The sequence below is a fragment of the Salvelinus alpinus genome, chromosome 29, assembly GCF_045679555.1.
Source record: "Salvelinus alpinus chromosome 29, SLU_Salpinus.1, whole genome shotgun sequence".
Lineage (NCBI taxonomy): Eukaryota > Metazoa > Chordata > Actinopteri > Salmoniformes > Salmonidae > Salvelinus > Salvelinus alpinus.
This window is the reverse complement of record NC_092114.1, coordinates 19,353,769-19,369,656: the sequence shown is the minus strand read 5'-3', so window position 1 is coordinate 19,369,656 and position 15,888 is coordinate 19,353,769. Positions and strand designations below refer to the sequence as shown.

General features: G+C 40.0%; 1 protein-coding gene across 2 annotated transcripts in view; it reads right to left on the bottom strand.

Moving 5' to 3' along the window:
* Positions 1 to 5,146, bottom strand: part of LOC139559235 (insulin-like growth factor 2 mRNA-binding protein 3) — a 35,199-nt gene extending 30,053 nt beyond the window's left edge. Inside the window, exons 1-2 of one of the 2 annotated variants that reach the window (XM_071375035.1) lie at positions 4,346 to 5,146; positions 3,335 to 3,395 (exon numbers count right to left, since the gene is read on the bottom strand). In XM_071375035.1, coding sequence (XP_071231136.1) covers positions 3,335 to 3,395; positions 4,346 to 4,520 — 236 coding nt within the window. In that variant the 5' untranslated portion in view covers positions 4,521 to 5,146. The remainder of the gene's footprint in view (positions 1 to 3,334; positions 3,396 to 4,345) is intronic. The other variant, XM_071375037.1, reaches the window with a different exon arrangement.
* Between the last annotated feature and the right edge of the window lie 10,742 nt (positions 5,147 to 15,888).

Here is a 15,888-nt window from a genome sequence, read left to right as displayed (position 1 = left end):
GTCATGTTAGCAGTACCTGCATAAAGTTACTGTGAAACCAAGGTAAATTAAACCAATATTTCTCAGTTCCACGCTATGAACAGTTACTGCCTTTTTGCTTGGTAGGGCAGTATAGGCTACTTCTGTACGTCTCAATACTGTCATTTCAAATTTCGTGTGTAGACAATATTTTATTTGTAAACATAATATATTTTCATAACCTTTGCAAAATAAATTCCTCACCTTGATAGGTTCATATTCCCGAGGTATCCTAAAACAAATTAATTGGGCCCCATTACACAGGCTATTTTTTCAAGTATTTTTTCAAGCAATTTGCTCTATGAATAAGATAGGGAGCGTGGTTTATAACAAACAGTAGAATTTAACAGGTGAACAAACAGCTCATCTTCTGTATTGAAGTGTGTATGGCTACCACTAAATAGACGTCGTGTCAGAAGTCGTGGGCAGTGAAGCGTATAGGTTAAATAAAAAGTAAATACAAAACACCCGTTTACAGGTCCACAGCAATTTGCAATTGTGTTCGTCTTTCAATAACGTTGTCTGTCAGGTAGCCTAGGCCTGCAGCAAATGTCATGGCTATCAAACCACCAAAGACCTTTGAGCAAGTTCGCCATTGCCATTTCCTTCAGAAAACTGCCTCGGCCTAATTCCAATACCTCCAAAGTTTGCAGAAAATAGGGGTTATTGTAGTCACCATAAAAAGGTTGAATGGGCATTTTTCAGGTGGAGTAGTAATGCTTATTTGTTCGCAGAATTTCAGGACATTCTGATTTATAAATGGGAAACATTCGTATGCATGTCGTGCGCCAAGTTTATAAATCTCTAGATATTTTTGTACGAGCGCAGTCTTCTCAGAAAAGGCGGATGTAAATAGTGTGAAATTTACACAACAGTTATGAGGCCTCTGGTCTGCCCTAGAAAGCGTATGTAAATTACGATCCCCAGAATGGCTAAACAATTTATAGAGAGACGTTTTGGTCTCTAAAATGTGTTGATAAGGATCAAGTTCGATTCCCACGGTAAATCCTTTAAAAGTTCGCAATAAATCAAGATATTTAATTAAATAGTGATCCATTCTGACTACTACATTTGTAGTCATACATGACCACGTGCTGACAGACCAATCACGGGACGGCAGGCTACAATGAAGCTCACGCCCTCATCAACTCTGGACCTCAAAGCTAGTTCCACTACCCCCCCATTGTTCCCCTCTAATCAGGCACTGATTTAGATCTGGGACACCAGGTGGGTGCAATTAATTATCAGGTAGAATAGAAAACCTGCAGGCTCTGGACCTCGTAGGGCAAGACTTGAATACCTCTACCTTAGACATTAAGGTTGACTCTCTCAGGCAGGATGAAAATGACTATATTGACCGTGATCCTTTGCTAGTAAAGGTCACTTTCACCATGATCCTTAAATATTTTTTGGGGTGCCATTCAGCAATATGGCGGGCTTCAAGTTCAAATACTTCCGGGTTCACGTGCCATTGGGAGTTTTCCACAGGAATAAGTGGATGACGTCAGCGCTATCACCATCTACTGGTTTTAATGTCTACGGTTCCACCCTGGAACACTGGAGGACACCAGGAGCCTCTGCCTCCTTGCTCGCACTTCCCCTTCCCACAAGTTCAAAGGTTAAGTTGTGGTGATTGGCCGAGCCTCCAGCTGACACTCAGCGGGCTGGAATGCAGAGGGGCCCCAGTGCACACCTCAGTGTGTGTGTGTGCGTGTGATGGGCAGGATACTGTTCCCAGTCGATCCTATAACCTTTCCTGTGGCAAAAGGGGGATTTAATCTTTTTTCTCTCTCCTTTTTCTGTAGGTGGAGGCCAAAAAGCACCAGGCTTACACTTCACTATATATATATATATTATTATTTTAACTAGGCAAGTCAGTTAAAAGGCCTACCTACTATAAAGGCCTACCGCTACAAATCGCCAGTGTGTATAAACCTAGACGTCAAAGACTAATCATTTAGCAAAAAATATCTAGCACTTTGGCAGGGGAAAGGTCAACAAATTGACCAGAGTGATTTGGCTTTTAAAAAAATATATATATAATAGGTTCATGATTCCATCCCAATAATGAACGAGCTAAAAGCAGTAAACGCATTTAGGGGAAGCCCTTGCGGAAGTTCATTTTGGCCTTAACCTCGACAATTCAATGCATGGACATTTCAAAGCATGCAAATAAATATGTCCACTATAATAATTGTACATTTTAAATATGTTAACACCATTTTGTGCAGAACGTCAATAAAACAGATTATTCGATTTAGTAGGCCTAAATGGTGGTATCAGCAATTACACAAATCATAATTCTGTTAAACTTGACTTCAATATACATTTTTAAAAGTTGTGATCAGATGCTTGTTTCTAATTCCTTACAAACGTAGCAGTAGCCTTTATCCACTGCTTTTAGCCCAAATTATTTAAATCATTAAAATGCACATCTAAACACATTAAAGTGCATTTCGGCTCTAAATCCTCTTCCTCAAAATTCTCAAATGATTACAATAATAACTAATTTCAATGACAGCAATTAAAATCCAAGAAAGGTTTAATAAAGGACAAAAGGTTTCATGTGGCGGATATCCTACACGCCACGCCAAATTGTAGCATTTTTTTGTCCCTCTTCCACGTAAATGAGGATCAATATCGCCCCAGACTAAAGGCTATAACTCAGCCTAGTTTAATCCTGTTGACTGTAGCCTACACCGAGCTACATGGTCTTTAGCAGACCGGGGGTTTTCCGAGTCCATCTCGTGCACCATCACAATGAGCGAGGAGAGCAGAAGCGTGGGGCAGCAAGGGAGAATCACGGCCAGATCCTTCTCAAATGGACGGCTTCAGAGGGCCTACGCCTCAACACACACATTCATACATGTACACACACCTAAGCAGGCCCAGAATGCTATTGCTGCTTAAAATAGCCCTACAGTTTGCAAGTGTTAAACACTTGGAGATTTGCACTATATAGGCTAACTACTTCCAAAGATGGGAATGGTGTCTAAAATAAGGTACATTATTCAACAACAACAAAAATAAGTCGCATATTTTAGGTCGCCATAGGCGTGACGGTATGAGATCCTTCATGTCCTTATAATTCGACCTCTACACACACCCTATGTGACATTCCGTCCCTTCCTGCTGACGCCCCAAACACACTGACTACAAGACACAATCAGACGACTTCAATCAAATAACGTTACAAAAATAACATGTTTCCAGAAGTGTCGATGGAGATATGTACAATTTGGCTGAGGACAGCAGCAGCCCCTTATAGCGTAAATGGATCAGTTGGACAATACATGAGTTTATAATCAGAATTTACCTTTGACGTTTAGGGACCGAGTGCTCCACTTCTAGGAGTTTTCCATGTAGTTCAACTTTACCTATAGTGAGGAGAATAAATGCAATTTTAGTTCACAATTAGTTTAGTTCTCATCAACTGTTCTCATAGGCAGCCAAAAGTAGGCCTCAACTATAGTTTATGACCAAAAAGGCCTGGCACGAAATGACGTTAATTTCAATCGGAGGCACAATTGTGTGACCATTCAAATTACACAAATTACTTTATTTTCACTAAGTTTCACCCAACGTAACGTGAATGTCTATTCTAAAAGGTTAAATATGGTATCGGTGACAAGTATCCGACACCTGAGCTCAATACGAGGATATTTCGTAAAATCGTAATTTTTTATTTCTAGATTGTGGCCTGCTGAATGCCACTGTTTGTCCCACATTGCGTACTTTTGTTGTCGTTTCTAAATTGTAAATAAAAAGTAGTTTGCATTAGTCTTGCATTTCGTTGGCCTACATTTGACCAATACACAATTAAGCCACCTGGTGTGTCAGCATAGGGCACATGCACTGTGTGCTATAATTTAACAAGTTAGGCCATACTTCCATTGCGACTTTGTTGGTCCACGGAGAGAGTGCAAGCTCAAAGGCGGCAACAAAAGTAACAATACAGAGTTACATTTAGTTACATTTAATCGAAGTGATCCATGTTAGACAAGCCTACAATGTGCGGCCACTGCCTGTGTGCCCCATTGCTCTGAATGGCGTTACACTGGACAGGCGTTTCTTCCTTCCTTCACTCAAACAAGTTACTTCAACGTTTTTGTACTAGATAAAATTCACACTTTGAATTTATCAAAGGCATGGACTATCCTTCTACGGTGTCAGGAGCCAAGTGTGAGGCAAGGAGACAAGCTTGGATACACCCCCACCCTATTGGGCTCCATGCGTCCATCTACAGCGGTTAAAGTAAACCCGTAGCCATTTCCGCAATTAAAGTACCGTTTACGCACCGGTTGAACGCCTTTTTTTATTGTCTCACCTGAAAGAATGTCGATGGCCAGCATTGCTATCTTTTCATCGGGGCAATCCACGAACGCATAACCAGTTTTGACGAGAAACGGACCACTGTGCGGAATCTTCCACTGCTCAAAGATAGTTTCCAAGTCCTCGGCACTCGCCTCTTCACTCACGTTTCCAATGTACAGCTTATTCATGGTCTGCGCTGAAATTGACAATCTTTACGCAGAAGGAAATCGTGATTTGCTCTCTCGGGTTTGGAGTCGCCAAAATCGCCTTACTACTCAACGGAGTGGCGGTGGCGTGCTTCCCCCAGTCGTTGAAGCCACAGATATATTTGACGGGAAACCTCGTCGCGTTTGCGCTTACTCGCCCTTCTCTATCGCGCAACAAAAAAAAAATCTTAATTATTTATTCAGTTTCTCCAAAACGATATCTGACTGAGTGAAAAAGGAGGAGACACGACTTTTTTGTCTTCCTCCAAACCCCTTGGCAAAGAGACAGATAAATTCACACACGTTAAGGCTCGTGCCCGCCTCTGAATAAAACCAATATGAAGAAGGGGGAAGGAAAAAAACTAGGATATTCCGGCTTTTTTGAATGAGCCACGTGTTCAAACTACAAATCAACCCCGCACGTGAGGAATCCCAGTTGCTCAATTAAGTGTTGGATTGGGAAAATGTCACGGGAATCTGGGGTGGGGACCGTAGAGTCGAGAGAAAATGAGGGTAAGAGTGGATTGGTGTTGGGGGAGAAACCTGGCGAGCTATGTGAGTTAAGAGATTCCGTGAGAACCCAGTGTATCTTTTACTAGAATCACATTTGTGTGCCTTTCTCTGCAAAGCCTCGCTTCCCATTGGTCGCTGGTCGAAGTAGTAAAACAGCAGTGCGCGCACGGATATAGCGAGGGGCAACAGTGTTGCGGAGGTTTGCGCGCACGCGAGACTGCGGTGGGTGTAGGGTAGGCATTCTATAGAGAAAATTATGGTGGGAGAGGAAGAAGGGGGAGGTGCCATTCATAAATTATGTCGCTCGATGTTATAATTTATGCATGTGAAACACATTTGAATTGGATTCAATCAATGAAAGTTTAGAATGCGTCCTCCCCTAGGCCCATGGCCCGGTCAACATGGGAATGACACGCTTACTACCAACCACATGACGGCATCCATCTTCTCTAACAAGATTCAGGTGGTTCCCTGCTTTAGTCTACAATACAGATTTGTCCATGTCCACACGAAATGGCAGAGAGGGGAATAGGATGTCTTGGGGCGAGATTGCTTGTTTGTGAAAACACCCATCTGGAGAAGAAACCTATAGTAGAACCTACTGCATATGGCGAACCGCCTACTATTTCCGGCATTGGTATATATGCTATGTACAGAGAGGGAAGGTCTCGTCATCCAGAGAAATGCCCCTAGCGAATTGGCGACAACAAGCAAGCAGGTTTCTTTCAAATGCAGTCTGGCTGGGCTTAGTACATTAATTCAAACAATTAATTACACTTGTTAATATGTATCCAGTGTAAAATAAGTGTAGTTAGGGGTAGATGCAATTCACAAACGTGCAACTACATTGACAAGTACCAAATTACTAGGCTACATTTACCATACGTATGATCTCAGTCCGTCAAATATCCATGCTGATATTCAGGCTAAAATAAAAAGATGTTCCGCTAAAGACATTGAGGGAATAATATAATAGAAGTGGAATCCATGAAATTAGAATTGGTCTAATTATTCTACGTTATAAAGTGGATTTATATCGGCTCATTAGGCCCACATTCGAAACGCATGCATGGCCACTGTTGAATACCGTTTTAATGATTTTACGCACACATACCTGAGCAGAGTTGGATAGTTCATAGTTTAGCCAGTACCTATACAACTTGTTTAGTACTACACAATATGCATGGGAGTGCATATAGTTTATTCAGCTGATTATTCAACTTTTAAATAATGTGTGTGAGCAACACCTAATGACACATTGATAAAATGCCTTCTTCAAATGTATACTGCAGGAAAAGTTAGTATTTTGTTTCTAGACAACTTAAGAACAATTCATTTCAGTTTTATGGACATGTTCATGTTAGGAATAAGGAAATCAATTGTGACTTGTCAAAGCCTCAAACCGTAGGCCCTCTGCTATGGCACACTGGCAGCACTTTAGTTGACGTACTCTGAGCTGACCAAACAGAGTGCTCTACTATTGGTTGGAAAGACTGACCAATCACAGAGCTCATTCTCACTCCCCTACCACTCGCTGGCTCGAGCTCAGCGTGTTCAGTCATTGGCTCTTTTGCACCGCTATTCTATATGAATCAGCGCGCGAAAGAAAATGTAGTTTTTCTCCTTATGAATAAAGGTGATAATCAATTCTTAATCTAACGAAATAATTAAGATGCAACTAGATACATGTTAGGCTACGACACAAAAGCAGTCCCAGCAGTCCCATTATTTGAGTTGGTAAAGTGAGTTAAATTTGGAGATGGAAATGATCTTATATAAAATGAAAATAGATTTACAAGGAAGTCCTAAATGAAATGGTTTCTAACACACCACTATTGGGCCTATACGTTCTTCTGCTTCGCAAATTCACCTGCAATTGATTAAATGGTGAACATTAGGATATGTGTAATCTTTCCCTAATCATTTAAAATACTATTAAACTTTAAACAATCAATAAACAACCGCGTTATGCATTCGTTACAGTTCAATAGCCTATATTGATTCAATTTATTAAATGAGCCCAACTCTAATTACATGCGTTGTGAAATAACGAAATGTTTAAATGAGACAGTTTTCTGTAAATGTGTAATAGGCTATGTGTTCATATAGATAAAAGATTGGACTATCAGTGTGACTTAGAGTCTACACTTTGTTCACGTCCAACAAAAGTCGCAGTCCTTCTGGTTTACGATTCCAGGCTTGTACAAGGCGCTCAGGAACTGCGAAAGGGTAAATATATCCGTGAGGAATGTACATAATTAGTCCCCGCCCCCATTCTTTGGGGGAAAACTTCGGTATGGCTGTATTCCATAGGGGTAAACAGGCTTCCATAAAGATAGTTTCATACCCGAGACTACGTCTTGTGTGGAATGATTAAAGATTGTTATGAATGGAAAACACGGGAAACATCGGTGAGATTTTAAGATCAAATAGGATGATATTTCTTTCCATAAGGAAGTTTAAACAATATATATATAGTAAGTGATATATCGTGTTGTGGGGAACACTGTCTCATTCATTCCGGTTGTTCAGTGAAACAAGGGATACCGTTATGGAAACAAGGGATACCGTTTTGGGTGAAACTACAATCTAACCCTTAACAACTACAATCGAACCCTTATCTATTTATTTATACTTCAGTCGATAATCTCTAATCATCTCTTTGTTAGTCACAATGCATTCCAATGGCTGACTGCTTGAGCTAGAACGTATGGACCATTCTTGTCGTGAACGCCATGTTGTAGTGAATGTCGAAAAACGTGTTGAGAACTTTTCTCTAAGGATTTTTATAATTGATGTGATATTGGATAAATTGCTTTTTGAAACTGACATTCATATATGGCACTTAAATTGCATTAAATGTTTTGTTTTTTAAGAATTGTATTGGTCTTTTTCCTGTGAGGTCCCCCTATAGACTTACACTACTATCTTCCACACAGAAAATGGCGGTATTCTGCCTAGGCCTATTTCAATAATCATTCTAGAAAACAATGTCTATTGGTAATGAAAGTTTATAAGCAAATTACAAAATATGAAATTAATTAACATTAACTTTCTAAACATTGTTTGTTCCCTTTACATAGTTATTTAAAAAAACGTGTGATGTTAAAGACTGTTTTTGAAGTGATTTGCATTGGACTATGCATTCAAATTGTTGTTCAAGACCCGTTTTGTCAGCCTCTGGATCTAGGCCTACTTTTATGTGAATGTAAGTGTGATCTTTTTAATTAGTGATTCATAGTATTGCTGGTGAAGATGTTCAAAGTTTCTTGTAATGAACTTAGAAATAGCTTAGGAAATGTGACTCACAGGAACTTTTTAGGAATGTTTTAATAATTCAATATTTGTGTGATAACAGCAATTAACTTGTCAGAAACCTGTCCAGAAAAATAGATGTTGATACATTACACTGTACAATATTACATTAAACAATAAATCAACTGATTTATAAATGTCAGCTAATTGTTTTCTTGATAGAAATGAATTGTCTAATATCAAGTTGCAGTATATCGTCATTTCATGGTACATTTTATTTACTCCAATTCAATACAAAAAACACATTTATGAATGATAACCTCAGGGAATATTATGCAGTTGAATTCTATTTCAGTAAACCTCATGATTTGAAAATGTATCTAACTATTTTTTATATATTAAATTATATCAAATTAGTTTCCTGAATGGTCTTCAGGTAAAATAGAACTGACCCAAGCACTGATGCAAACTACTCTTCAAGTCACTTCATTTGAACACCTCCAAGCATACATTAGCCTATGTTAATTTATTAACACTTTTCCAATTTGCTTTGGAATTTACATATAATTAACTTGTGATCAATGTTTGATTATGGTGTTATGAAATCATATTTGAAACAGTTATTTATTGGTGTTGTATTGAAGCAACTGTACAAAGAAAAAATGGTTTTACAGGGTCAGATATAGTAGTACAGCACCCCTGGATAAAATTCTGGTTAAGGGCCTTGCTCAAGGGAACATCAACATATTTGTTGCACCTTGTCTGCTCAGGTATTCGAACCACCTGCCTTTTGGTTACTGGCCTAATGCTCTAACCGCTAGACTAGCTGCCGCACTTAGTGCCAATGGTAAGGTCATTCATAAGAAGACAACAAAACATACTTAAGTTCAGACCTAGCCTCTGCAAGTTTGAAAACCAAACAGATTAAAACACCTCTCACCAATAAAAAAAAATACAATACTGGCATGCAAGCTGGCAGCCGGTATTGGTTTTCAAATGAATAGAAAACAAACAAATCTAGAAATACAAATTGATAATACATTTGAATTAACAGGGGGAAAATTAGCAGAGTGCAACGTTCAGAATGTTGCAGATAAAGGTGTGATGAATAGAGTATGTGTATTACATGATAAAGTATCATGTCTGTTCTATATTCTGGACATCATATTTTCATCTGCCATGGTGGGAACTTGGCACCCAGAATCAGAACATAGATTGTCCTACAAGAGGAAAATCTTTAAAATAAGCCTTTGGTGAATGGAAAAGAGATCTTGCCTGATTCATTTAGATACTACATAATCATACCAACTGAATAATAACTCCGTTAAAGTAGGTCTATAGACAATCATGATAGATCAGGGATGATGAACAGTTATCATCTCAGTCCAAAAACCACCCCTAGACCCTTACCTACTCATTTGGTGTTTGCAGATCTGAAAGAGACAGATAGGTGTAAGCAACATGGTGATAGACCTCTAAAGTTTTCTCTGCCATATTGCTCAAACCTATCTGGTCCTTTCAAATCTGCAGATACAGAAGTGATAGGTGCTAGGGTTGTTTTGGACCCGGATGCAACTAGTCATTAGTCATGCACTATTTAGGGAATAGGGTGCCCTTTGGGGGACACATTATGTTTCTGCTCATGAGGTCAGGGAATAGGCTATCAGCTCATCTTGACTGTGAGGAAGAGGATATCCTTGTGCCACTGTTTCTCCTTGCAGACATATAGCAGAGATAGCCGTGCAGTTGTGTCGGGGTTCAACCTCAAGGGCCACTCATCTGGTTTCCACACATGTGAAAGTCACTTTTACATTTCCTAACACAACTTTGTTTTATTAGTTTAACCGGTGAATGTTTGATTCACCAATGTTTGGATATGATTTAGTTAATTATGTTTTCCCAGTCTCATCCAGTGAAAAGCAGGTGACGCTTACTGTTCTGAGGTCATCTGCATTTTGAATGCAAAATACTTGTGATCAATAAGTATGTATGATCAATTTTCAATAAGTGATCAAGAAGTATATATGTATCTATGATCAATGTTCTACAATGTTTACATTACTATTCACCAACAAGTCTCTGTAACAGATGGTGATGCCGATTTAAAGGTGGTCAGAGAAAGGTGAAAGTGGTCTTTTGAGTTTACCCTCTTTCAAACATGTGCTACTCTACTTTAATTCAACCATTACTTTTCAAAGATAGCCTCAAAGTTAGTTACGAAACGTGGCGACGTCTTCAAATTATGTAGACAATGCTACGCACATTTACGTAGAAAAATTCTTCGCATCCCTTGTCTGTCACGAATGTTGAGTAATATTATATACTGAACAAAAAGATAAACGCAACATGCAATCATTTCAAAGATTTTACTGAGTTACAGTTCATATAAGGAAATCATTCAATTGAAATAATTTAAATTAGGCTCTAATCTATAGATTTCGCATGACTGGGAATACAGATATGCACCTGTGGTGGTCACAGATGCATTTTTAGAAAACCAGTCAGTATCTGGTGTGACTACTATTTGCCTCATGCAGCGCGACACATCTCCTTTGCATGGAGTTGATCAGACTGTTGATTGTACCTGTGGAATGTTGTCCCCACTCCGTTTCAATGGCTGTGCGAAGTTGCTGGATATTGTCGGGAACTGGAACTCGTCAATCCAGAGCATCCCAAACATGCTCATTGGGTGACATATCTGGTGAGTATGCAGGCCATGGAAGAACTAGGACATTTTCAGATTCCAGAAATTGTGTTCAGATCCTTGCGACATGGGGCCGTACATTATCATTCTGAAACACAAGGTGATGGCGGCGGATGAAGGGCATGACAATGGGCCACAGGATCTTGTCACAGTATCTCTGTGTTTTCAAATTGCCATCAATAAAATGCAATTGTGTTTGTGGTCCATAGCTTATGCCTGCCCATACCATAACCCCACCGCCACCATGGGGCACATCATGTTTATAACATTCACATCAGCAAATCGCTAGCCCACACGATGCCATCCACATGGTCTGCGGTTGTGAGGCCGGTTGGCCGTACTGTCAAATTCTAGAACGACATTGGAGGCGGCTTATGGTAGAGAAACAAACATTGCATTCACTGGCAACAGCATTGTGTGAGAACTGCACATTTTAGTGTGGCCTTTTATTGTAGCCAGCACAAGGTGCACCTGTGTAATGATAATGCTGTTCAATCAGCTTCTTGATATGCCACACCTGTCAGGTGGACGGATTATCTTGGCAAAGGAGAAATGATCACTTACAGGAATGTAAACAAACTTGTGCTCAAAATTTGAGAGAAATACGATTTTTGTGCGTATGGAACATTTGAGATATTTTAGTTCAGCTCATGAAACATGGGACCAAGACTTTACATGTTGCATTTTATATTTTTGTTCTGTGTATTTAAACTTACTCTGCCAATTGACTGTGGTTTTGGTCATACATCTGGTTGAAATTTGAGAGAAAATAGCCACAGGAAAGTATTATAAAGCTGGGATCTATTTATGTGACAATCAAGATTGTCTTTTGCTCATGACCGAATGCATGAGCACAAGATGGAAGTACACGCATGCGAACCATGCATACTAACCAAAGTCTTGCAGGTGTTTACATGGTTTTGCGCATGTGCCAGGTGATATACATTTCTACTTCAGTACCGGTTCTCTAAAAAGTCAGGAAAATAATACTTCCCTGTGAATATTTTGTCTCAAATTTTGAGCAGTTGGACTAATAAATCCAAATATAATTGTATTCAACAATCCGGCTTGTAGAGGACCTGAGAGGCCCATTTCCAGAATCAAATACTGTCATGTTCCAGACGGTGTATTAAAATATTCACTGTCTGGTCCCCAGGAAACCTCAAAGTACTACCTCTTTCACTGTAGCTATTCCTCTTTACATGAGGAAGATGAAACTCTCAAGGTCAACATCAGTGGTGTAAAGTACCTAAGTAGTACTTTCAAGTATTTTTACTTAAGTAGTTTTTTGGGGTATCTGTACTTTACTATTTATATTTTTTACAACTTTTACTTCACTACATGAAGAAAATATTGTACTTTTTACTCCATACATTTTCCCTGACAACCCAAAGTACTCGTTACATTTGGAATGCTTAGCAGAACAGTAAAATTGTGAAATTCACACACTTATCAAGAGAACACATGGTCATCCCTACTGCCTAAGTTCTGGCGGACTCACTTAACACAACAGCATCTTTTGTAAATAATGTTGGAGTGTGCCCCTGGCTATTCATGAATTTAAAAAAGAAAATGGTGCTGGCTGCTTTGCTAATATAAGGAATTTGAAATGATTTATAATTTTACTTTTGATACTTCAGTATAATTGAGCAATTCCATTTTTACACTTACAGTTGAAGTCGGAAGTTTACATACACCTTAGCCAAATACATTTAAACTCCGTTTTTCACAATTCCTGACATTTAATCCTAGTAAAATTCCCTGTCTTAGGTCAGTTAGGATCACCACTTTATTTTAAGAATGTGAAATGTCAGAATAATAGTAGAGAATGATTTATTTCAGCTTTTATTTATTTCATCACATGGGGTCAGAAGTTTACATGCTACAAAATACTAATTGAGTGCATTGCCTTTAAAATTGTTTAACTTGGGTCAAACGTTTCGGGTAACCTTCCACAAGCTTCCCACAATAAGTTTGGTAAATTTTGGCCCATTCCTCCTGACAGAGCTGGTGTAACTGAGTCAGGTTTGTAGGTCTCCTTGCTCACACATGCTTTTTCAGTTCTGCCCACAAATTTTCTATAGAATCGAGGTCAGGGCTTTATGGTGGCCACTCCAATACCTTGACTTTGTCCTTAAGCCATTTTGACACAACTTTGGAAACATGCTTGGGGTCATTGTCATTTGGAAGACCCATTTGCGACCAAGCTTTAACTTCCTGACTGATGTCTTGAGAAGTAGCTTCAATATATCCACATAATTTTCTTCCCTCATGATGCCATCTATTTTGTGAAGTGCACCAGTCCCTCCTGCAGCAACGCACCCCCACAACATGATGCTGCCACCCCTGTGCTTCACGGTTGGAATGGTGTTCTTCGGCTTGCAAGCTTCCCCCTTTTTCCTCCAAACATAATGATGGTCATTATGGCCAAACATTTCTATTTTTGTTTCATCAGACCAGGGGACATTTCTCCAAAAAGTAGAATCTTTGTCCCCATGTGCAGTTGCAAACCGTAGTCTGGCTTTTTTATGGCGGTTTTGGAGCAGTGGCTTCTTCCTTGCTGAGCGGCCTTTCAGGTTATGTCAATATAGGACTTCTTTACTGTGGATATAGATACTTTTGTACCTGTTTTCTCCAGCATTTTCACAGGGTCCGTTGCTGTTGTTCTGGAATTGATTTGCACTTTTCGCACCAAAGTACGTTCATCTCTAGGAGACAGAACGCGTCTCCTTCCTCAGCGGTATGACGGCTGCATGGTCCCATGGTGTTTATACCTGCGGACTATTGTTTGTACAGATGAACGTGGTACCTTCAGGCGTTTGGAAATGGCTCCCAAGGATGAACCAGACTTGTGGATGTCTACAATTTTTTTCTGAGGTCTTGGCTGATTTCTTTTGATTTTCCCATGATGTCAAGCAAAGAGGCACGGAGTTTGAAGGTAGGCATTGAAATACATCCACAGGTACACCTCCAATTGACACAAATGATGTCAATTAGCCTATCAGAAGCTTCTAAAGCCATGCCATAATTTTCTGGATTTTCCAAGCTGTTTAAAGGCACAGTCAGCTTGGTGTATGTAAACTTCTGACCCACTGGAATTGTGATACAGTGAATTAAGTGAAATAATCAGTCTGTAAACAATTGTTGGAAAAATTACTTGTGTCATGCAAAGTAGATGTCCTAACCGACTTGCCAAAACTATAGTTTGTTAACAAGAAATTTGTGGAGTGGTTGAAAAGAGTTTTAATGACTCCAACCTAAGTGTACTTAAACCTCCGACTTCAACTGTATGTGTGTGTCTGTGTGTCTCTTCACAGTCCCCACTGTTCCATAAGTTGTATTTTTATCTGTTTTTAAATTCTGATTCTACTGCTTGCATCAGTTACTTGATGTGGAAGAGAGTTCCATGTAGCCATGGTTCTATGTAGTACTGTGCGCCTCCCATAGTCTGTTGAGGATTGTGAAATCACTAAGTACGCCCCTGCACATAAAACACACACACACACATACACACTTTACAACACCACGACAGTTGATAACAAGTTCATTATACATAAACAAAAACTGAATAACTCAACATTGAGACATGAAATAGGCTAGGGTGTACTACATTCTGTAAATTGACTGTAATTCTCCCCTCCACTGCCCTGTTCAGCTAACAGTCAGCTTAAGACTGGCTATGTGTTTAACTGGACCTCCTGGCTAGATGACTACGGCTTTGGAAAGTGTACTGACCTGAAGAGATGTAACGTCTTCCCAGACGGGAAACCCTTCCCTCAGAGCAACGACTGGAGACACAAGGGCTACGTCTACGTATGGCACTCCATGGGTAAGAGTCTCACTCAAACACAGTCAATTACCCATAGACATGCACACAGTCATAAACACACATATACATGCACAATGTCCCTCTCCCTGTCCTCCTGGAGGACCTAAGCCCTAGGACCATGCCTCAGGACTACCTGGCCTGATGACTCTTTGCTGTCCCCAGTCCACCTGGTCGTGCTGCTGTTCTGCCTGCGGCTATGAAACCCTGACTTGTTCACCGGACTCTCTCTCTACCACACCTGCTGTCTCGACCTCTGAATGCTCGGCTATGAAAAGCCAACTGACATTTACTCTTGAGGTGCTGACCTGTTGCACCCTGTACAACCACTGTGATTATTATTATTATTTGACCCTGCAGATCATCTATGAACATTTGCACATCTTGGCCATGTACTGCTATAATCTCCACTCGGTACAGCCAGAAGAGGACTGGTCACCCCCTGTAAACTTCCGTCTTCAACTGTAAGTATACTTAAACCAAATACTTTTAGACTTTTACTCAAGTAGTATTTTACTGGGTGACTTTCACTTTTACTTGAGTCATTTTCTATGAAGGTATCTATACTAAGATGGTATGTATGACAATTGATATCCCGGGTGGCGCAGTGGTCTAGGGCACTGCATCGCAGTGCTAGCTGCGCCACCAGAGTCTCTGGGTTCGCGCCCAGGCTCTGTCGCAGCCGGCCGCAACCGGGAGATCCGTGGGGCGACGCACAATTGGCATAGCGTCGTCCGGGTTAGGGATGGTTTGGCCGGTAGGGATATCCTTGTCTCAGTATGTAAAAATGTAATAAAATGTATGCACTCTACTGTAAGTCGCTCTGGATAAGAGCGTCTGCTCTTGGCCGGTAGGGATATCCTTGTCTCAGTATGTAAAAATGTAATAAAATGGATGCACTCTACTGTAAGTCGCTCTGGATAAGAGCGTCTGCTAAATGACTAAAAATGTAAATGTAAAAAATTTAAATTGGGTACCTTTTTGACCACTGGTCAACATAGACTAGTAGAGTAGGTGTACTTACTTATATTTTCCATAGTAAGTGTATCTTG